This window comes from Melopsittacus undulatus, chromosome 6 (genome assembly GCF_012275295.1).
Source record: "Melopsittacus undulatus isolate bMelUnd1 chromosome 6, bMelUnd1.mat.Z, whole genome shotgun sequence".
In the NCBI taxonomy this organism is placed as follows: Eukaryota; Metazoa; Chordata; class Aves; order Psittaciformes; family Psittaculidae; genus Melopsittacus; species Melopsittacus undulatus.
In genome coordinates this window covers 48,174,175-48,199,278 of record NC_047532.1, presented here as the reverse complement: position 1 = coordinate 48,199,278, position 25,104 = coordinate 48,174,175, and the positions used below count along the sequence as shown (strand labels likewise).

General features: G+C 41.2%; 1 protein-coding gene across 1 annotated transcript in view; it reads right to left on the bottom strand.

Annotated features, from left to right (window-relative positions):
- Positions 1–25,104, bottom strand: part of LPP (LIM domain containing preferred translocation partner in lipoma) — a 337,577-nt gene that overhangs the window by 58,127 nt on the left and 254,346 nt on the right. The window contains exon 9 of the mRNA XM_031043045.2: positions 15,717–15,840. Within this exon, the coding sequence (XP_030898905.2) occupies positions 15,717–15,840 (124 nt within the window). The remainder of the gene's footprint in view (positions 1–15,716; positions 15,841–25,104) is intronic.

The window sequence follows — 25,104 nt, the reverse complement described above, 5'->3', positions numbered from 1 at the left end:
AGTTGGTTTCCATCTGCACCTGAAATGATACAACTTTTGTTATGTTGACAAAGTCAGATATGATGGATAGAACAGGGAAGCTGTTATTCACAATGTAGCATAGGAAACCGTGTGGAAGATTTTTGTCCCAGTGAAAGGCTACAGCTTGCAAAAGTAAGCATCCAAAACAGAGAAGTGTGGCAATGTAAGACCCAATGCAAATGTTTGAGTCTTCAAAAATTTTGGAAATATCTTTAATCGTTTTCAATGAAAATTTTGGAAATATCTTTCATTGTTTTGCAGTTCTCTAAGCATCCTCTTTGAAGCCTCTGCACAGATGAGGACGTGTGAAATAACATGCAATTATGCAGCTCCTGGGAAGTCTCTGGGCCATGTTCTCGACCAGACAGTTCCAGAAATGTTTGAGTTAAGCTTCTGATGCATGTCCAAATATTAGAATATCTGTTAAAAGTCTGAATTCCGGTAGTGCTTCACAAGAAAGTCAATGCAACCCCTCCGTAACAAGTAAGAGATAGACTAGCATTTTGGAAACCACAGACTAAAGACCTAAGAACTTCTTTTTCTGCAGATGACCCGTGTGTGAGATATGACTGGTCACCTCTTAGCTAAGAGTGACATAAAATTTGTAAAACTAATTATTTAGTTTAATAAATTTAGTTTAATAGTTAAATTAAAAAAAATTCTTGTGGGAAATAATATGACTATCTAATTTCATGGTGTTATTTACGCTACATATTGTTTTGTTCTCCCCGGCCCCAGAGCACAAGCATGAAACCACTGCACACACTGATCTTCTGAGAAGTTAGTCTATATTTAGTCAGCCAGACCACCTAGCCAAGCTGATGTCTTGCATCTTCTGGTCAACACACATCTACTGAGATGGGATCCACCACGTATCATGATTAGACCATGCTCTAAAATACAACCCTGTAAAATGCTACTTATTTTTCCAAACAACTTCAATTTTCCTAGGCCAGAAAAGCTCTGGTAATCAGACATTTGCTGGATGCATACCATTCCTACTTGCTGCCTAACAGCTATTACACATAGGCTCAGGACTTCGTTAATTTATATGAGACTCAAGGCCACAGATCAGCCATCTTCCCTCCTAGACGAAAGAAAGTTGCTCTGAAAAGGGCAATAGGCAGTGAGACTGTGTGTGAACACCTTGCAATTGAGCAAAACAGAAGGAAACAGCAGAGTCTGCCAGACTTAAACCAGCTTAGTCACCCAGTGCTCTGCTATAATCAGAGCAAAGAAATAACAGAAAACCCATAAAGATCCCAAGACAAATTGGCTGTCCATGAAATATTGGTTTTGTTTAAATGACCAAGTCACACTTAGATCAATGGGCCTTACAAACAAAGCCCTTTACTTATGAACATAGCTCAGGGCACAGATCTGTAACCCCAGAATGGCAATGGCCATCTGCCCTAAGCTTGGGGGTGGCCTCTTTTTAGATGCCTGTCTCTGACGCTCCTGCTGAGGCTCCTGAAACTTGTGTTACCTGCACAGTTTTTCACCTAAGCCCTCCAGACTTGAAAGTATCTGTCTCTCTCTTGCGTGAACAAACAGAGCAGTTTCCACTCTTCACTCTGTATAGACACAGTAGTGCAGAAAGAGACTGAAAGAGATTAAATGACAAGCTTTCACTTGGAGCTGGCCCTTCTGACTCTCCTCAGCCACCCTTCTGAAGGGTGGATGCCATAGAGATGGCAATGCACCAGCTGTGCACATTTGCAGCGCACATGATCCACTTTCTTCACCTTTTGAATTATATCTGTGAAAAAACAGTGGAAATAATTTTGACAATAAGTAACCTCCCTTCTTCCCTCCTCTTTTTGTTGCCTTGCATAGAAATTGAGTATACATACAATAAGAGGTTATGGTTGTTTCAGCATGAGTGTTGGTCTAATAGAACACACTGAGGCCTGTGCTTTGACATTTTATTTTTACAGAAGGCAGTGTTTTTATATATATAGACGATGGTAGATTAAAAATCTCCTACTCAAACATCGCCTCTTACTGTAGCCATACCCACAACAGTCCTGTCGTCCCTCCACACCTTCCTTCCTGCTCTAAACACACACATCAGATTTGCTAATGCTGGATATAGTCACACTTCCCAAGACCATGTAGGCACTGTGAGCTGCATGAGCTCATGCGAGACGTTTAGATGGAAAATAGGAAAGAACAGAACACCAGAATCCAGGATCCATGTAACATCCTGTGCCGTACATATATTTGCACACTGACACATACACACATGTATATATACTAATTTCAGCTATGGGACAGAAATGAGAAGCAGCTGCCCAGCTTGTGGAGATGACAACAAGTACGCATGACCAGAAATAACTCCACATTGGCAATGACGATCGCTAGGACTTTCCTGTCCTAAAGAGCTGACTGCACATGACAGTCTTCTGCAGAGCGTAAGTGACCCACATTAGAGTCCCTTCTAAATGTCTCCCTCCAGGAAAGCTCAGTCAGACACAGTTCTTTAGTTCATGTGATCACAAACAATCCTTGCATTAAAAAGAGGTGTCAAGTCAGTATTGTCATGTCTCAGCCAATCATCCACTCATGAGAAAAGTCAAGGTAAAAGACCTCAGGCTTTCTGCAGGTTTTTTGGAAGCTCACTTGCCTTTCAGTGCTAAAGAGTTTAAAAGCTTGGGGGTTTTTTGAGAGTAATTTAAAGTGACAATAAAACTCACACCCCCTCCAGAAACCTCCCCTTCTTCAAACCTGCCCTCACACAAAATGATGCACGTCTGCCTGGTCTGCCCCTGACAGCACAGACACAATCAAAGCATGCACTTAGTAGTTATTAACCTCTCAAGGTATTGTCTGGAACCAGAATTTGTTGAGGAATTTATATATTAAAGGTGAACACTTCTGTTAACTGAATACAGCCTGATTTGCAGCTTTTAAGAAATAGTTCAGTGTGACTGGGGCAGTTAATTTGAAGGTTCTACAAGAGAAAATAATTCACATCTCAAGTCCAGCTGCCTGTCTTTACCTGTGGACAGGCACCCACACTCTAAGCTGTCTACAAAGGGGCCTGATATTGCTAGGGTGTTTTACTGAACCACTGTGCTCAATGTGGAGATTAATTTTGTCAACTGCTAAAACCCACACACCTACTTGTGCTGTCCCCTTTAGACCCTGGTGCTGTGAACATAGTTCTCAAACCCTCACTCTTGGTTCACAGTACCAGAGGTAAGTACTTCTACATCTCTGTGTATGCTTCGCAGACACACAAGAAAAACAAAAGAAAAACAAAAGAAAATGAGAAGTTCATAAATGAAAGCTGGTGATGAGTTATCAGATGTGGTCTCTTGTCTCCGGTTTGTACCCACATCGATCCTATTGCTCTTGAAGTTTTCCATTTCCCTCAATGGGGCTGGTTCAGGCAGGGTCACAGGACAGGCATGGTGCTTTTGTCACTCTCTCCTAATCAGCTGACAAAATCTGTGCTGGCACAGTTCAGGCAGATGACATCTTAACAGCAAGTTTCACAAGTTGAAACAGGTTTAGTCTCAGCTGCTGGTAGCATCCCAAATGTCTGTCAGGGCTGGCTTCTCGTGATCTCCTTGCTAGTTTGGGATGACAGTCTCCTGACTTTCAAGCACCAGTTGTGACCTCGGGTTGTAGCCAGAGACATGAAAACTGTGTCGAAGAGGACATGATGAACAGCAAGGTGCATTCGCAGACATGAAAACAGCGCAGCTCACTAAAAGCTCCAGGAAAGTCTGGCTACTTTTGATTCTTTTCATTCTTTCAATCTTCCCCTACCTCTGCACTGCTGAGAAACACTGTATTGATAATGCTGTCACCGACAGCAGAGCTGGAATTTTTATTTTTTTTTTTCACATCTCAGATGAGAAAGTGGGTTATGATTCATCTCATACATTCTGAGTCAAAGTGATCCCTTTAAAAAAAAAAGAGAAAAGAAAAAAGAAAAAGAAAAAACCAAACAGTTTTGATGTGTTTCCATCAGAAGAGAACAGGCTGGAGAACACTCAGCAAATGAGACAGCCCCATTTAATTCTTTTTTTACCATATTTCACTCTCAGATAAAATATGGCCTTTCCCCCCAGCTAAACTTCAAATAACACTCAAAATACTCCCAAAACTTACTGGCAAGAGACAAATCATTTTATCAAAAAAGACAGCATGAGACAGACAAATGACACTAGAAGAAATAACAAATGCCACACCATACCCCCACCCTCACAGAACTGAGATTGTCAGACTGGAAAGTAACAGATTACTACTGTGAATTATCAATTTTCTTAATAGACTTGAACTACCTAAATGCCAAAGTGTTGTAGCATTAGTGGGTACATTATATTAACAGCAGCTAAAATTACTAAGTGTGATCCTGGAGTGCTTTTTTCTTCCTTTCTTAGTTTCACAGCTATGTTATTAACCCTGGAAAAAAGGACTTGTGATCTAAATGCTGGGAAGAACCTTCAGACTGGTTGTGGCTTCCCATCAGACAAGGCTCACAAGTCCATTTTGTTGACTTTCACATAAAATAGTGTGGCTATGGGTAAGGCTTGAAGGAATTCTAGGCCCAATTCCCACTTGCTACTGTTTCTGTGCATGACTCTGGGTGAGTCATCTAAACTCTGCCAGTCAGCCCCCTGTTTGTAAATTAAGGATAATAATATTTTCCTGGTTCTTGCCATATAGAACCTATCTGGTTCTATTATTCTGTATTTTCAGCTTGGGAGCTCTGAGGGGTGCATACTGTTTCCTACTTCATGTTTAATTTGCACATAGTGCAGCATGACCATAGTCTTGCTAGCAGGCCTTAGATTTTACTGCAGTACAAATAAGCCGTAATGTAACACGAAAGCTATGGCAAATTTAATGCAACTAGCTTCAAACAATAGGTTAGCTGTTTTCAGTTTTAAAAAAGCAAAAAAGGAGTTCATTCAAGCCAGGTCATGTGCATAACTAACTCAAAACAAAGATAAATTAATCTGTTTTCATGTCACTGAGACAAAGATTTGTCCAGGACTGCACAGCTGGAAGTGTGGTTTCTAACTCCAGCTTCAAAACTGCCTGCATCTCTCTCCACAGCTTACCTATAAGTTATGACCAAGAAAGAATGTCTTGAGGCTTAAAACATTCCAAAGCTCTATCTGAAGTGAAAATCATTTCTTTAAAACTACAATCCAGAAAAAGAGTCTCAGTCATTCAAAGACACATATACATATATCCCATCTTAAAATACCTGTGCATGAGAACTTAGTGCTTATGAAATCCTGGATGGAAACTCCTGGTTTCACTTGTCTCTAACTGAAGTGAAAATTATTTCTATAAAACTACAATCCAGAAAAAGAGTCTCACTCATTCATAGACACACAGACCTATATCCCATCTTAAAACACCTGTGTGTGAGAACTTAGTGCTTACGAAATCCTGGATGGAAACTCCTGGTTTCTCTTGTCTCCATAAAAAAGATCAAATGGGTGAGAGGGAGAACAAACCTTCCTCATCCCACACGCCCCTAGACTAACAGTATATTTTGAGCTCCTGGCTTCCTTGAGTTGATTCCCAACCAGGGGTCCCGTGGGTACCACAACTGATGTTTTTTCATGAGGTGATGATGTACCACAGAGAACCCCACTGAGACCAGCAAACTCATTTCATGTGGGGCAGGAACCAGCCATAAGGTAGGTCACACTTCCGCTTCCTAATGACCTGCAGCCAAAGGTTTGATGGCTCATTATCAATTCTTTTGCCATTTGAGTCCACAGTTTACTTTGGGCAAGTAAGCAAGCTGGATTCTCCTTGAACTGCTTCTGAAATAAAGGTAGAAAGACTTTGTTTTCATGTAGGACTATTAATTTGGGGTGTGAGGGTTGGATAGTAGCCCATCATTGTCCACATTGATGCTTTTTTTTTCTGTGGATATGTTGATTTTTAAACATGCTGAAGAATCCTGTAGAATACAGCTGCACTTTAGAAAGACACATCCTAGATACTTCATTATCACATTTAACTTCCCTTGTTAGTGAAGGCAGCAGGAAATTGTCAGCTTTCATTTACTGAGTGTTGGACAAACCTAATTCTACTAATGGCCTGAAATCCACCTTTCTTTCACAGCACAGAAGGGATCATAGAAATCCCTTTGCTAAAATGCTACCTTGGCATTCTGCACTTATTCTCTGTTAAATGACTTCTGCATCAAATCAGTTCTGTCTAAAAGTAAAAAGACGTCCAGGTTGACTGCTAGCAATTCAAGCTAAACCAGGGACTTAAAACCACCAAGGAAGTCGTGTTGCTTGCTATCTGCTCCAGCTGGCAATTTATCATCTACAAAAACAAAGGGTAATTTTAGGTTTGCTGCAAGACTTAGATCAGATCTGTGAAGCAGTATAGGTCTCTCAAGAGACTGTGCTTCACAAACACTCATGACCCAACATCTCCTCAACTCTCATATGGATAAGAAGAGGCAAAAGGGAATGTGAGTCTCCTGCTTCCTGGCACATGTGGGTGCCAGGTACTCAGGACTTATAGGAGTGCAACCTCCCCTCAATCCTGACTGCTACGTCTGCTTGATCTTCATTAAGACATGTACACTCAAGATTTTATAAGACTAAGACCCCTGTCATAATAAGATACAGGTGCTTAGCTTCACAGAACATCTTTCCCACAGTTACTGCAGAATAGAATGTGGGTCACATCAATAGTAGGAAGAACTGAATTTTTGCTTCCCTTTACAGTCTTTGAAATGTTGAAAAGCAACTTAAACCAGCTAACAGCCTCTGCATCCCTGTTTTCTCTTGCCTTTTTGATGGCTGGAGATAAATGAATGTACACATGGTATATTTTGCTCTCCAGCTACTCACTGACCTCTTCAATTTCTTTTCCCACTTTGGAACTGTAGGCCAAAATTCACCCCATATGGTGCATTGGGACTATCTTTATAAATCTGCTCTCCAAGCTCTACCTGCACATGCTGCACAAGGATGATGGCAGTCACAGACTCTGTGAAAGAAAGCTACAAGTGGGTGGCAAGCACTGACATAAGTGAGACTGAAGAAACAGGCTCTGAAAGCCATTTACCAAGGTAATTGAAGCCCCTGGGGAGCAGAGGGAGGATGACTCCCCTTGCGGCAGGCCACAAGAGGGCAGATGGATGTTGATGGTACTGCACTATAACCTCTGAATGCAGGCTGCTCCCAGCCTTTGTAGCCTGTGCATGAATGCTGGAATATAGCTTGAACATAAAAAATAATAACTTGAAGTACAACGGAGAAAAGAGTCCCTATTATAAGTCTGTTCTTCCTGCTTTTGTGAGTGATTACATAACAAAAAATGATGGTTGGCACATCCATCGCTGAAAATCTCACCTACTATTTTCTGACCTAGATGTTGTTCAGATGAGGATGTACACTATCTTGCACCAGAAAACTTGCCTTTAAACAAAAGGCAGGATGTCACATCATATGGCAAAATTACGATGCAATTATGCTTTTATAATAATAATAATAATATGCATCTTTTAAAGACAACCTTTTCAGAAGAGAACTAGGAATACAGGCAAGATATGACAACTTCCTTTTTCTGGTGATAATTCAGATGAAACTAAAAGACTACCTGAGCCTCTTAGAGGCTGCAAAAATGCCTGATGAAGACTGAAATGCAATGCAGACTGTGCTCAGTTTAGAGACAGTAGAACTATTCAGTGCACAGACCCACATCAAAGGAAACAAAGGCAACATGAGCTGAAGGAAGCTGTATCTGGACAATCTAGTGTGCCTCCTTATCTGAAGCTTCTATGACTCTACCACACTGTCTCTCATATCTTACTTGGACTGCTACCTGCTAACCCATGTCCTAACTCTCAAGAAGTAAAATTAGGGAACACCTTCAACACCGTTTGGACACCAGGTCTTTGCACCTAGTGAAGGATCTTTATCTTACGAAAGGAAGCCTAACGCAGACACAAAACCAGTGAGTGGAAAAGTTGACAGAGCCTTGACAGATTTAATAGTGGTGCCACTTATCGTTCTTTAGTTTTAACTGTGACACAGCATCTCAAAGAACTATTGCAGAAGGTTTCTCTGTGGGGAGCACTCATGCAACTCTTGTTGTTAATCAGCTCCTGTCTGAAGTACTATACAGATTAAGTAGTCGACACATAGGATGAAAAGAGGAAAAAGGAAGTTTGGAAAGGTAAAATTATCTGCCACAGGTCTCACAAGAGGTCAGGATGAGAAGCAGAAAAGGAGGTCAAGCATCCTGCTTGTCAGCCTTGCTCCTCAGCATAATTCTGCACTGCTTTTCCCACTGCCCAAGTCAGGGCATACAGCAAATGCACATAAGAAAACTGTATTTCCTGAATTATCAGCTCTGAGGCAAATCAAGGTCTCTTTATCACACAAGCTGAGTATTTTCAACAGGATCATTTTAGTACCTCTCTTCTCCCCATGTGCATCCCGCTACAGCATACTGGAACTACAAAAGGAAACCTCTAAGCTAGCAAATAGCTATGAAAGAAACTGGTGATTCCTTTGGTAGCTTTCAGTACTTATGGTAAAATAGCAGCAAAAGTTTCTCCCCACCAGTCAGGAAAACTCCTGTGCTGCGGGGAGTGACTCAGCTGGGACACAGTCCAGAAGGCAACAGGAGATGAGAGGTCCTGAAGGCACTTTTACAATCTTAATCAGCACTGTCTGCATGGTGATAGAGACTGATAAGCTGCCAGAAGTAATTTCTTTCTATGAGACTTGAAACAGTGGTCCACAAAGAACTGTTGTGATCTTTATGTGTGTTTTCCTGGGGATTTTTGGCTTTTTTTTTTTTTAGTGAAAAATCAAGGGCTTTAATTTCCCATTGTGGCCAACAAACAATTTTAATAGTTTCATCCTAATCTCCTGTAAATACTCATTTCTGCTCTCCCATACTTATCCAATTTCTATTCCACAAAGCATTCTTTTATTGGGGCTTTTTTTTCCAACAGATCAGACTTGCTAAGGCCCAGTTAGAATTAAACTTGGCTAGGGATGTGAAAGATAACAGGAAGGGATTCTATAGGTACATTGTGAATAAAAGACAGACTAGGGATAACATGGGTCCTCTCCAGAAGCTATCAGGAGAACTGGCTACACAGGACTTGGAGAAGGCTGAGGTTCTTAATGACTTCTTTGCATTATCTGCAAGTGGTGGTGCAGAGCAAATGCTCTGACCACACCACCCAAGACTTGGAAGGCAGACGCAGGGACTGTGAGAATTAAGACCTTAGGCCCACTGTAGGGGAGGATCTGGTTTGAGACCATCTTAAGAACTTGAATGTACACAAGTCCATGCAATCTGATGAAATCCATCCTCATGTTCTGAAGGAGGTGGCAAACAAAGTTGTTAAGCCACTGGCCATCATATCTGAAAAATCATGGTAGTCAGGTGAAGTTCACAACAACTGGAAAAAGGGAAATATAACTCCCATTTTCAAGAAGGGGAAAATGGATGACCCAGGGAATTATAGAACAGTCAATCTCACCTCTGTGCCTGGCAAAATCTTGGAGCAGATTCTGCTGGAAGGCATGCTAGAGAACATGAAAAACAACAAGGTGCTTGGTGACAGCCAGCATGGCTTCACTGAGGGGAAATCCTGCCTGATCAATTTGGTGGCCTTCTATGATGGGGCTACGGAACTGATGGACAGGGATAGACAGTTTACTTCATCTACCTGGACTAGTGCAAAGCATTCAACACTGTCTCACAGGACATCCTTGTCTCTAAATTGAAGAAACATCAGTTTGACAGGTGGACCACTCGGTGGATAAAGAACTGGTTGGATGGCCACACACAAAGAGTTGTGGTCAATGGCTCAATGTCCAGCTGGAGACCAGTAGTGCTGGAGACCATGAGTGCTGTCCCTCAAGGTTCAGTGTAGGGACCGGTCTTGTTCAGCATCTTTGTCGGTGACACGGACAGTGGGATTGAGTGCACCCTCAGCAAGTTTGCCAATGACACCAAGTTCTGTGGTTCAGTTGATAAGCTGGAGGGAAGGAATGCCATCCAGAGGGACCTTGACATGCTTGCAAGGTGGGCTGATGCCAACCTTATGAAATTTAACCATGACAAGTGCAAGGTCCTACACCTGGGTTGGACCAATCCCAGGCACAGCTACAGGCTGGGCAGAGAAGAGATTCAGAGCAGCCCTGCAGAGAAGGACTTGGGGGTGTTGGTTGATGAGAAAATGAACATGAGGAAGCTGCAGTGTGCGCTCACAGCCCAGAAAGCAACCGTATCCTGGGCTGCATTAAAAGGATCATGACCAGCAGGTCGAAGGAGGTGATCCTGCCCCTCTACTCTGCTCTTGTGAGGCCTCACTTGGAGTACTGTGTGCAGTTCTGTTGTCCTCAACATAAAAAGGACACGGAACTGTTAGAACAAGTCCAGAGGAGGGCCACGAGGATATTCAGGGGACTGGAGCACCTCTAGAATCATAGAATAGTTAGGGTTGGAAAGGACCTTAAAATCATCTAGTTCCAGCCCCCCTGCCATGGGCAGGGACACCTCACACTAAACCATATCACTCAAGGCTTTGTCCAACCTGGCCTTGAACAGCACCACGGATGGAGCATTCACAGCCTCCTGGGGCAACCCATTCTAGTACCTCACCACCCTAACAGTAAAGAATTTCTTCCTTATATCCATCTCCCGTATGAAGACACACTGAGAACATTGGGGCTGTTCAGCCTAGAGAAGAGAAGGCTGCATGGAGACCTCAGAGCAGCCTTCCAGTATCTGAAAGAGGCCTACAAGGATGCTGGGGAGGGACTCTTCATTAGGGACTGTAGTGATAGGACAAGGGGTAACAGGTTAAAACTTAAACAGGGGAAGTTCAGACTGGATATAGGAAGGACGTTCTTTACTGTAAGGGTGGTGAGGTACTGGAATGGGTTGCCCAGGGAAGCTGTGAATGCTCCATCCCTGGCAGTGTTCAAGGCCAAGCTGGACAAAGCTTTGGGTGATATGGTTTAGTGTGAGGTGTCCCTGCCCATGGCAGAGGGGGTGGAACTGGATGATCTTGAGATCCTTTCCAACCCTAACTATGTTATGATTTTATGATTCTATGCCTATCTACAGTAGCACATTTATCAACAAGTGAGGGCCACGACAGAGAGAAGCCATCCCTACTTCACAGTGTATAACACATTTGGGAATCCTTTCTAATAAAAGGGAATTTGATTAAGACCAGCCAAGTACCACAGATCAGCAACTGAATCAGCGGTAAAGAAGGAACAGTAGCTTAGACTTAAGAGACTTCAATTTGCTGACCCACCAAACACTTTTCAGGAGAAGCTACTCCATAAGTCACTCCATGCCCTACAGGAAGGTAGGAAGAGACATACACCAAAAATCAGGGCAGGTAGACTTAGTTTGGTAATGTGGCCTTACCACAAAACTGTAGTTAGGCAGAATACCCAACAGGTATATTTAACTCTAGATATTCACAGTGGATTTTTTGGTTTTTCTTTGTTTGTTATCATCATTATTATTACTATTATTATTACTATTATTATATTTACTGATATTACCATGCTCAAGCGCTGCCTTGCCAATGATCCCCAGAGGATTTCCCAGTGACTGGATCATGCTGCTGTGGTATGAAGCAACAAACATTTGCAAACTGTGATCTTGCTGCTCCAAAGTGTGCCTCCAGGATGCTGCTCCTAGGTCTTATCATTCATCCAGTCTCCCTGGGAACACAGTATGAACCATGCCATGCTGCCAGCTCTGTGTGCTTGCATGGGCTATCACTGGCTAGAAATGTTCCCAGACTCTTATCATCAGTAATTTCTACCCAGGGAAGCTGGAGGGAGGTGCAATGAGGACAGACTTGATGTATGTGCTGGCTTACCTGCTCCTGAACTCAGTTCACTTGGTGTCATGGTTTAACCCCAGTACACTTGGTCTGCCAGTAGTACTAGCTGGCATTTACAGGGCAAAGAGACAACTTCAGTGGCTCCTACTCCTCTTCCTTCCCCAGGAACCTCAGCTGTGCCTACACTGACTCCAGAATCAAGATGGTTTGACTGAAAACCAGAGATATGGCAAGTGAAATTACAGAAGGAAGATGGTTACAGAAAAGATCCCAGAGTGCTTGTGGGCCAAGTAAAATGACCTTTCTCCAGCCTGACAGTGGAAATGTAATTATTCCAACAAATTATTTTCATGACTTAATATAGTGCCTTGCAGCTTTCTAGCAAGCTTAATTAGATTCCTCAATTCAAAACCTATCTGCTCTTAACCAACTTTGAATATGCTGAAATTCAGTTTTCTAAATTCAAACTAATAAAAATGATTAGCTGACAGCTATCTGGTGTGGTACAATTACAATGGCATTTAGACCTCAGGCAGAAGATACTTAAAGCAAATCTGAGTCAAGGTCTCTGCCCATTTGTCCTTTTTCTGATTTTTTGATCAATGTGCCATATGAATCTTGTACAATCCATGCTACCCTGATAAACAAATAAAGAACAAAGGCAGAGATATTGACTGAGACAGTTAACCAAAGCTGACTCTTTTTTTCCTTCCACACTTAATTTGTTCTTTCCATATGAACATGAAGTTACTGAAAGACACTAGCTGACAGCTCAACTAGATGGGTATTTAGCTCTGACACAGGCAGAATTAGCACAAAATTCCTGGCCTGCACTGCCATATCAAAAAAACTGCATCCACTGTGACTCCAGAGACCATTTTCCCCTGGGAGTAGCTTGGGATAGAGCAAACCTAGGAGGATGAGGGCAGCCCACCTCTTTGATTTTATCCAACCATAAAAAGCAGTTGTGCTCCAGAACTGCTGGGTTTATGTTTTCTTTGGTAGGTACATAATTAGTTGTGGCCATGTTTCCCAAATGGTGGCATGGGGCACAGCATACTTAGATTGCTGAGGAGGAGTTCAGCCCAATGCATTTCTTCGGCACATCAAGAATGCCAAGGATGAACACCTCTTCAGAGATGATCTGAAGTGACACAGATTCAATGCAATTAGAAGATCAATCAGGTGCAGCTTGTAATTGAATATTACCTGCCCAAGGTAGGACTAGGCTTGTTGTTTGGTTTTCATCTTTCAGCTTGCATCATTCATGATTATCTTTGAGTATGGTATCACTTTGTCATGGTTTAAACACAGCCACACAGTATCCCTCTAACCCCCCCCTTTCTTTTCTTCCCCCCCCACCTGACACTCCCAGAGGGATGGGGAGGAGAATCGAAAGAATGTAACTCCCATGGGTTGAGATAAGTCCAGTAACTAAGGTATAACACAAACCACCAATGCTGCTGCTACCACCAATGACAATAATGATAAGAGAAATAACAAGGAAAGAGAATACGATACCACCCACCGAAACGCGTTCGACCCAAAAGAGAGCATGCCCTTCTGGGTACCTCCCAGTTACCTCCCTGGGCATAATGTGCTGTGGTATGGAATACCTCTTTGGCTAGCTTGGTGTCCTGTCTCTGCTTCCTCCTGGCCTCCCCTCCTCCCTGGCCGAGCATGAGACTCACAAAGTAATACTTGTCATAGTAAACATTACTTAGCAACAACTAAAAACATTGGTGTTATCAGCTCTGTTCCCAGGATGAAAGTCAAAACACAGCGCTGCATCAGCTACTAAGGAGAAAAATTGACTGCTACTGCTAAACCCAGGACACACTTATATAATCAAAACTGGCAAAATTTCTGAATGCTCTGGAGCCTCCTTTCCATTTTCTTGTCTCCTGCTAAATTAAGAACTACTGGCATGGCATTAGTCTGACCTTCTGATAGCCACATTGATGACCTAGTGCTGATAGACTTTATGTCCCAACCCTTTGAGCTATGCATCCCTTTGGATGAAAAACTTTGATCTAACACACTCTAAAACAGAGCAGAACCATCTTAGTGATACAATATTATTTTGCAAAACCTGAACATTTCAGCTCCATAAATACAAGTGTTAAACAGAACTAAAGCTTCAATGCAGGAAGCAATTTCTGAGCTGTGAGGAAAATTAATCACCAGAACATCTTATCAGGGTAGGTGGTTGACTCACCATTGCTTGAAGTCTTTAAGATGAGATTAGTTTGGGTTTTTTTTGGTCATGATTCAATCATGTTTCTAGCAGAAACTGAGAGTAGGACATTAGGCAGTATAATGGCAAGGTCCTTTCTGACATTGGAGTCTGTGAATCTCCAAGTTCTTTGCTCACCTGCCTACTTTCTCAGGCTATGAGAACTGGGTGGGTTTTGGTTCATCAACCAGCTTCTGCCACTCACAGTTCTGCATTAAGAAAATGAATGTAAACAACCCCCATGCTTTGGGGCTTCAGCCATTTGTTTGAAAAGACTGGGGAAAATGTTCCTCCCTCTTGTCTGCCCACACTAATGGCTAAATACCTATCACATTTGTCTGGTTGTTGCTTTGCTTTTAAAACATTGAAGAGTTAACACAAATGGGCACAGGCAGGGATGAAGTCAAATGCAGCAGGACAGAAAATGCTCTCTGGTAGCCTCTCTTCAGTCATTCTTGCTCTCAGATCTGTGCTAGTCAGCAACTAGCTAGTCAGCAACTCTGAAGACTATCAACATTTATAGACAAGATGTTTCATCTGTTAGGGTGGTGATGGTAGAAGGTAAAGTACTGATGGAGAACGAGCACCAATATCAACCCCATCTACAAGAGCAATGTTTGTTTGATGAGAATATTTTGAACTTTTCATGTAATCAGATGCGTGTTTATTAGTGAAATCTTGGTCCCACCCACTTTCCAGTTAAACCAAACCACAAAAGTTTTTTTAAGCCAGAAATGTTTTGGTATAACCAAAATCTATTGAAAACAGACCTAGGGGGTAATATTTTATTTTTTTTTCTTTTTCCCCAGAAATTATGAAATAAAGGAAGACAAAGAACACAAATGAATTGCCTATCTCAGTCTTTAACTCTGCAAACTATGTTTGTTTCCTTTTTTTCCTAACCACACCATCACTCAAGCCTGCAGGAAAATAAGCATACACACAAGATGAATCAAATGTGCCCATGACCCTTGACTTTAATGTAGAGTTCACAGGCCATATCACCTGTGCTTTATGAAAAATACATACTTTACACCTATAGATGCCTAATTCTGTTGTATACCACTTAAGAAGGAAATTCGCGTATCTTTTTTCCAGGCAAATGAGATAACATGGTTATGAGCCACTCATTTCAGATTTGTCTTCCTCATACTTGTTAGACCCAGTTCTGGGCTAACAGGTCCTCATGTAAAACCAGCGTGGTTGACTCAGAATGGATTTCCTTCTAATCTATGCCAGCATACAGAAAATGAAAATTGATTCCTTAGGAGCAGAACATATTTATACTGCCAGATTTTCTGCAGCTGCAATGATAAGGGATAGGGCAGGTGGGCAAGACAGGATACCACACCTGAATTCAGCCTGGTAACCTGGGGACAGATGGTGTGAAACTGAACCAGACACTGAAAAATTAACTTCATAACCAGAAAAACTATAAACATACAGCAAGTGAGCATGAGATTTATGCTGGAATTAGAGGAATTCCCATAGATGATTACACTTCCAGCCCAGGCATGGAAAGCAAATCCATCAATATGAATGCCACTACATTAACAGTGCAGCTGTCAGGCCTCTTTGCTACCAAACATGGTAAATTCAGAAAGGGGCTATGGCACTGCTCACCAAAGAAGTCATCAGAGGGAGGATTCTCCATGTCATACAGCATTTTCTTGGTCAGATGTTCCAACTCATCTTCAGGCCTGAAGGCAGGAGTGCTTGATGCAGGTCCAGAGCTTGGGTACCCACTCTGAAAAAAAAAAAGTACAGTCTGTGATGTGGTATAAAAGCATGGTACCAGAGTCTATTGGCTGTTCAGTACCAAACTTCATTCTTTGTCTTATTTTGGCTTTTTTTTTTTAAACCCAAGGGATTCATGCAAGTAAACATCTTGTTTAATGTAACGACAATTGACTTCTAAAAACATCCAGTGAAGTGCTATATGTCCTCCTAGAATGAGAAGCATTCTGTGACTCATAATAAGGTGTCTACTAGGTAGCCCATAATAATAAACAAAGGAAAAAAATTATTCCAAGGATAACCTGATACAAACATTTTCCAACACTGAAAAAGGCTTTGGAAGCATTTCAGTTTGGATTTGGCAAAAGCTTTCATCACTTAACAACGTAATATAAAAAATGCTAGAACAATCATCCCTACAGTGTTTGAGTATATGGACAAAGATAATCCTGATCTACTAGTTCTGTTCTCTTCTTGTTTGTTTTGACACAAATTCTGCTGTTAACACTAGTGAGAGTGGGAGCTGGTCCACAGATTTTTAGTACTAGGGATACAAAGGTTTTAATATGTGCTTAAAAACTGAGACCTCTTGGCCTTCATATGCTAACAGCTGGCATACAGTATTTACAGTCTGTCACCATAAGTCTCCTCCCTGGAAAACAGCAGAAGTATGGGCATATTTTGAGAAACACAGAAATAGTCTCATGCCTAGAAGTTTCTTAAATGAAGCTAAGTTTGGTGTCCATAATGAGAAAATAGGTCATTTAGAGATCAAAACATGCTGACATGTGTGCACTTCTTTCCTGAAAATTAACTTATGAAATGCAACATTTCAGTAAAGCAAATGATTTCATTGATTAATTACTGCCTTCATCAAAGATTGAATCTTAGGTATGAAACTTATAAGCCTTAGTCTACAAGGAAACATTTTCCCATGCTCCATACCTACTTAAATGGGAAGAAAATGTAAAGTTCCTGAGGAAACAATACACTGGCCACTTCTATCTGGCTTATAGGGACTACATCTGACATGATGAATCTTTATTGAGACAGTTACGTTCAACAGAGAATGGCAGTTCTAAAGCACTGAAAGAGAATTAGCTAAATGCTTTTATGCTTTCTTCTTTCAGGGAAGGAGATTTCAAATAAGACATCAATCAATGTGAAGAAGGTCTCAGAATGGTGCTTAGCAATAATACTTTAATCGTCTGCTCCCGGAAACCAAACACTTGGATGTTCCTGACCTTGTCCTATTTATTTCTAGGGCCTATGCTAAGCTGTACACCATCATCTCTGCACTTGTTGACCTGCTCTATCTCACAGGTGCTGCACCTGTGAGCACAGCAAATTACTACACCCCTTGGAAGCGCTGGATTTGCCATGCACACACAATAGAGCAGTTTCATCTGCTGCCTGCACACCAACTGCTCTCTAAGAGCAGCAGCAGTGCACAAGGGAGATGGGCGGCCCAATCCCTGGAAGAAAGGGCACCTGAAATAAGCTGTGGGCTGGATGAATTTCCCTGGAGGGCTGTGCAAGGTCTACTTGCCATACATTCAACCTTCCTGACTGAGAATATAGATTGGCCCTATCATACATTCAGGCTTCCCCAGAGCTCTTTTCTTTTTCTGCTCAGATTTGGGTTTTTTTTGTTTGTTTTTTGGTTTTTTGTTTTTCCTGAGCAATATTCAAGGATTTTGTGCATTTGTCCAGGATTTTTAAATGCCTAGTAGCTGTTCTGAGGAAGCTGTTGAACATCTGGAAATCCCGAATGTCAACACACAGCTCAGTAAACTCTACTGTACAAATGCAACCATGTTGATGTGTTTGGGTTACCACAACTTAGCTTTTCATGTGGGAAAACAAGCCTGCATGGTGCACAGAACTTGCATTTGCTTTCTGTGTCACGTAAGTACCATCTGTGTGGGATATATCATTTTGGTGAGGATAAGGCCATTCATATGACTAGGAGTTTCAGAGCCAGGTACTTGACCCAGCACACCCAGACACCCTTGGCAAGTGCTTTGTGGCTCTTTTTAGAAGGCTAGTTGACAACTATTTCATTAGAAATAATAAATAGCATAACCCTGGAAAAAGGTTTATTAATAAGTTAATTAAAGGTGCCAAATGTAAAGCATTTAATCTTGGAACAACCTATTTTTCCCTTTGCTCACTTGTTCCTAAGAGCTGATCATGAATCTTGCCTGAATGTATATTTTAACGCAGCAAGTGTAGTCAAGGATTTATTATTTTGAGAAATCAATATGGCAACTGAGCCTCTTAAAATATTATTCCATCTATTGTACTTATTTCAGTTTCCATGCACAAAGGAATGACCATTGCCACCTCATCGACTTCCCTAGACTTTGCACTGAGAAGACAGTACAGTGCGAAGCTGCTGATGGTCCCCATGCCCGTATTTCCCCTCATTAGCATTCAACAGTGTGGTACAAATGCATGGATATGCCATGATCTAGCCTATTCTGTGGGGCTCTCTCAACACATAATCTGAAACACTGCTTTTACTCTTGGGCCTTATAATATAAATGAATCAAAACTGAAGGCATGAGCTGTTTTAAGTTCACAGAAAAGGGAAGCAAGATACATGAAACTGAAGCAATTTGCCCATCATCACACATGGGCTCTAAGGCAAAGACAAAACCTTCATGGAGGCTGCTAGCACTAACCCATGTCCTCAGCCTGGCACACCATTGACTAGGTCTGGACTCAGTATTGCAGACCTACACTGGCCACTCTCTGACCCAAAGCCACCACACCTGCAGACTATCACCAGCCAGGCTTTGGCAGGACACCCTGGGGAGATGGTGTGGGAAGACTCTCCCTTTCTTTCATGCCAGCTTCTCACATCTCCTGACTGGGAGGCCTGCTCATGTCTGCTTCAGTAAGGGCTTGGGCTGTGACACTTAAAATGAAAGACCAAAATCTTCAGGTTTTAAGTTCTGTCTAACTCTCTTTTGTTTTGGAGGCCACATTGCTTCATACACACAATAAATAGTCAGCTTTCATATTTTATCTACATTGCACTTTTCCATGCCAGGCAGATTTCTTATCCAGTACTCAAAGTTACCAAAAATAACAAATGTCAACCACAACATTATGAGACACTTTAACTATTTTGACTAAAATGCTGTGCCTTTTTGACCAACACTTAAGCAGTGCTAGGCACATCTTTTTCCTCTTCACATGACACATGATGACTATGTGCCTCCAGGAAAATACAGTTCATGCATATGAACATACTGTTGAGTTTGCTGGGACACGCACGCACACAAACAGAGAAAAGTGTATTCTTAGTTCTATCTAAAATGCTTGTTTCAGCAAACCAGTTTCCTTCCTCCTCCTTTGTTAGGTCAGGGTAAAAATATAACTCTGGCTTTCCTCACAAAACAGAATTATGTTGTTATTGTTTATTAAACTTCCTCTATTTCTTCCTGATCTGTACAATGGTCAAGGCTGTCTAGAAATCCAATTTGCTGTCTAATCTATCACAGTTATCTTCATGCATTCTCTTTTCTCCATGATGCCTCAATGCACACAAACATATACTTCCTTAGCTAGACACAGATCAAAAGCTGGATCTGTGACGAATTGCAACATGGCCTCCCAAATTCCCTGAGCACCACTCTGTCTGGCTAACCACAGCAACATCAGGGATGATAAACTAACCCATGAAAATAGAAAAAAGCTTTGGTCACCAAAAACCCAGCAGGAAGGACCATGGTTTGGGAGCATGAGCACATGAATCCAACCTTGGCTACTGTCAACAAAACCAACAAAAACTGAGGGAAGAGCATGATTGCACTCACATATGCAGATGCAAATGCATTCATGAAAAAAACACTGTCCTGCACGATTAATTAACAGGATGTTTAAGAAAATACAGGTATTCCCAGGGTTAAACCCTGTGATAGAAAATATCTTCATGCTACAAATGAAAGGAAGTACGTTAATTTCTTGTGCCAATCTCAAAGCACTGCAACAACATCTGGCGATGTTCCTCATTAAAGTTCAGTTCCTAAAAAGCCAGGTCAAAAGAAGCAGTCTTGTGGAATCACTGCATAACTATTTTGGTACGTGAAGTTGATACTTGTTTCAGGGCTTCTATGCCACATGTTTTCTACTACGGACCTCACTGGTAGTCAGCTGTCCCAGATATAATGGCTGCCCAGAAAAGGGAGCTCTGCAGTTGATGTAGTGCATTTATCAACTTGAACCTTCCCCATCCACATATAAATATTTACCCAAATGGGTAAAAACCTCAGCCCAAAATCTACAGAGACATCTAAAAAGATGCTGTGACGAATGCACCGTGATTCGGAGTGCACTGCATGTGGTCATTTTTCTTGTCCATTTGCAAATGTTGTAGAAGAAGCTGCTTCTCTCTGAGAGAAAATAAATTCAATTACATATTCCCTATTACAGAAACGTGGAAATTATCTTCTTTTCAGAAGGCAGAATTAGCCCAATTTGGAATTGAAAGGCAACCAGAAACATCTTTCACTGATACTTACTTTACTTTTCATTTTTTCTTTCTTTCCAGAAAGTTAGCACATTCCTTTCACTTCACTCACCAAAACTGATCATCAGTTAAATAAACAGTTAAATAGCAGCACAGCACATCTCTTATCCAAAAGCCTCACAAAGACCATACATTTTCATTCAAGTTATTGACTGTCCAAAAACATCACAAACTTTCAGACCAAAAAATCCAGTGCGGATAGGATCATAGCATCAGCTAGGTTGGAAAAGACCTTAAAGATCATCAAGTCCAGACATCTCTCATAAGTCATGCTTCCAAGAAATATCAAGATTGCCTGCAGCTGTAATTCAGTTTATAATTAAGGCCAACTGATCTCTCTTACAGAGGAAAGGCATTGAAAAAAAAATAAAAATTTCTTTATTTATTTCCCCCAGCGAAAAACTACAGCTGCCAGAGTACATACAGATTCCTGAAAAGACGATTCTGTGTGGATTCCATGTGACACGCACATTCCTGGGTTTACTCCTGGTCGGAGAATCATTCATTGAGATCCTTTGAAAAAGCTGCCCTGCATGAGGAGATACTCACTGACAGCCAGTGACCTCTTGCCAATAGCAGCAGTTCAAAATCACAAAACTTTGGGCAGGCAGGAGTGAGGTCTCCTCTCGGACATGCCAGAGGGGGACAAGACACCAGTTCCCTTGCTACCTACCTGCCTTCCCACCACTTCCTGCAGCAAACCAGCAATCCAGAATAGGCAGTTCTGGCAGCAGAGCCCTCATTTGTTAAACAGTGGCTTGCTTTGACATAGTACAGCTCTGTAATGACTTCAAAGCTCTAGAGGATATTTTTCTTTATTTTTAGACTTCATTATTGCAACCGTATCCTTACTTAGCTATCCATGAACATTCCCTGTCCTATTCTAATCCTGCTAAGCTCTTAGTTTCAACAATCTCTTGTGTCATTAAGTTACATGGAATCTGAATAATGATAACAATAAAATTACTTTTCTTTGTTTTAACTTCACAGCCTGCAACTTTGCCCAAATGTCTCTTTTTTTACACTGTGAAACTGGGATGCAGACAGGAGGGAAGGCGAGGTATTTTGTTGATAGTTTAAAAAACAAGACAAGAGAGCCAGAATGCAAGATCATTAAATAGCTGGGAACTTCCATCTTATAGAGATGCTTATTTTGACTCTCCAGAGCACAGCTTTTAGCTCGTAGTCATGAAACCAAAATCTTAGTCTCTGTGTATTGACAGCTAATTCAATACAATCACCATACATGCACTCTTAATTACTCTGTAAAATGGGTTTAACAATATTTCTCTCTTTATTAATCAGTACCTGCAAATCTACCCAAGCTTCTGCAATGCAAGTGACTACAGAGACTGTTTTATTAATAATCAAGCACAGTAACAAATGAGCATGACTGTTTTGTCCTTGGATTGTTCGTATGCTATTATATGCAAACAGACTAAGCAGCTTTTCTTGCTATTCTTCATGTTCTCACTAATGTTTCGAATCTGGAAAGGCTGGTTATTTTTGCTAGGTATTACAGAAGTTGGATAATCTGTAAACAGTGTTATCTGCTGCTTGCTTCTGCATTGAACCCAGCTGTGTTAAATGACAGCTTCCACTTCTATTATGGAGAGATGACGTTTCTGCTGCAGACTGTGATTTGTTTATATGTTCAGAGTTAAGAGGAGATGAGCTAGATTTTTATGGAGCAACACTGGCCATTTCTCATTAGAAAAAGCAAACTAAACAGATCTCTACATAATAAATCACTTACATGTTACCTCAGGAAGCAATAGATTGAAACTGTATTTCAGATAAGAACACCTATAAAATACTACATTTTAATATCCCATTGGTGCTTAAATATATATACAGAAGCAACTGCAGCAGTGTCTGATCCTGCCTGGGGCCTCTTGGACTTATCATTAAACGAAAACACTTTACTTGTCTAGGTTTACCTCATATGAAAAGGGGACCAATCTGGGGTTTTTTTTTATATTTTCCTATTAACCCCACTTGTTTTGGTAACAGATATTTTAGGCACTATTTTAAAAAGTCAGGAATGCAAGGCACAGGCTGGATGGTACTACTGAGAGGGAGAATGAGGTATCACCATTATACCAATATATGGAGGAAGAGATTGGGTAATTTTAGAGCTATGATTTTGGCTGGAAGAGCTTGGTCTGCTTCATAAGATAACATCAGGAGGTCCTATGCTCATTTGTCTGTTTATTTCAAGACTGAAGGCTTTATTCTGTTTAAAGCTGCTTGCCTTACCACATCTTTCTGGGCTCAGAGTCAAGCACTCTCTTACCCCATGTTTTACCAGCAGTAAAAGCCCTAAAAACCCTTATCAACACCCCTCTTCTTTACGTCATAATATAGCAGGCTTCCAGGACTCCCTTCAAAGCATTAATTAATTAAGAATTATATTTACTGCTATCAGCAGGTCAAACTGCATTTCAGAGTAGGAGGCATAAGCATCTATAGAACATGACAGTCTCAAATCTTAAGTGCCAAGCTTCACAGGGAAATGCTGCAGAAGGGTTTGAATTTGCTTCTTGTCACCTTGGCTCTACATCTTGGGGTACATAGTGCCATCTAGGGCTTCTTGCCTGGGGAGACTCTGAGCCTCAAGCCCTGTACAGAGCTCCCTTGTGTAAATCCAAGGTAGCACTTCTGAATGACATTGAGCCATAAGGGACTCTGGTCACAGCAAGTGGCATTCCAAAGAGTGACTCAGTCTCCCCACCGACCAAGCCATATCTCCATCTTATAGGACAAGCACATGGGTGCACCTAATAAAAATGGGAATGCTCCAACATTCATACTTATGAAAAGAGATGTTTTTGCTGACATAGGACACAACTAGCCCAGAAGATTCTTTGCCACAATGAAATGATCTAAAAAATGTATCCTACTTCCAAAACCTACCCTTCCAGAAGTAGCCCTAAACCACAAGCAAATAATTGAGCTCTGTCCTTTCTTAAGGTCTTCATTTGCAAAGCACTTCATAAAGGCAGAACACAACCGTTCTTTTCAGACAATGAAAAATGACACCACACAATGGGCTTACACACACCTCTGGTGTAGTGCTTTCTCTGTGGACCACAGTGACAAGGGAGCTTTTGACCATGTGGTGCTGAGGCTTGGACTGGGTGTTTGTGCAATGTGCGTCACCTGCCCTGTGGTTCAGGTTCATCGCCTGTTGAAAAAACAGGCTGTCCCAGCTGCAGTCCCTTGTCAGGTAACAAAAACAGAAATGCTGGGGCATCATTTGTTTCAAAAGCAAAATAAACCTCACAATTTTAATGGTACTAATTTTGCATGTGAAACTTGCATTCATACTGTGTATTAACAGTTTAAATATAGCTTTCTTGTCAGATGCCCGAATATGCTAAAAAAGATACCTAAAATATGCAAATTGGGTTTCTGTTTTAATACACAAAGATACTTAAAATCACATCACTTTCCATCACCGATACAGGTTTCAATCTAAGCTTTTTCATGTGAAAACCGTAACAGCAAACAAATGGTTAACCAAATGTGTTTAACCCACTACTTATAGTTTCACTTTTAGTCAGCTGTGACATGGGCCATTACACTTCCCAGGACACCAGTGACTTAAATGAAGACTACATATTTTGCTTAGCATTAAAAGATTAGATAAATAATTTACAGAAGAAAAAGCTTCTTAGGCTGGTGTGGGTGCTTGCTTCAACATCCATAGCATTGGAGGGCAGGATTCCTGAGTTTTATTCTAAGCAGTATTCTTAACCAGTCTGATCCTGCACCCTGCTGTTATAAATGGTGTTCATAATGCTTGGCTGTCTCAAGAGAGTTTGAGTGTCTCAATGAACTCTTGATTACAAAATGGTTTGAGATTCCTGTATGAAAGATGCTGAATGACTACAAATTATGACTATTATTAATTATCTTTAGTAGCCAGTGCCTTCTTCCACTCACTTGTGCCTACGTTTTGTCTTCTAAGATTATAAAACCTTCAAAACAAACATATGCCCCTTTAAGGTCTTGTTGTATAACTAAAAGTTATTAAGAATAACATAGCAAGAACAGTAGTGCAGCAAAAGGAAATTATATTCCTGCTGGACTCAGAACTTTTTTCCTTATCTCAGGACTGGAAGATTATTCAATTTTACTCATGTTCTGATCCCAGAATCACCTGTTCTCTATTCTTCATATGTAGCTGCTTTCACTGTAAGAGCTTTGCTGCCTTTCTTTTCACTTTGCACAAGCCATGTTTCTTCAAGTGCTTACTGGAGGGTCCCAACCCCTTTTAACATAACGAGTACAAGTTCCTCTGGAAAGTGGATGGGGACCTCTGAACACATCAGAGAGTATAAAGGCTGAGTACGGTCCTTCACTTGACTTTCAGTGTCTCAGGAGACTGAGTCAGGGGAAAGGAGGCAGAAACTTCACAAACAATTCAGATACCTGTATTCTGCCCAGGCTATCTACTGTGTTCACCCCTTAGCCAAGGTATGATTCAAGGTTGACAAAAAATATTCAAAATGACACTTTCTCTAGTGATGCAAAAGAAAAGTGAATTTGCAAATAATAATGAGAAGATTGCTATTCTTCAGAGGGAGAGCTCATTTGCTTGCACGTGAAGGACTTGTGAAAGATTGTAGAGAAAACTATTAAAAGGGTACTTACACAGCTCAACACAACACGTAAGCAGTAAAGATCAAAGTTCATCCTCTAATTTCTGCCTCAATTAGAGCATCTCTA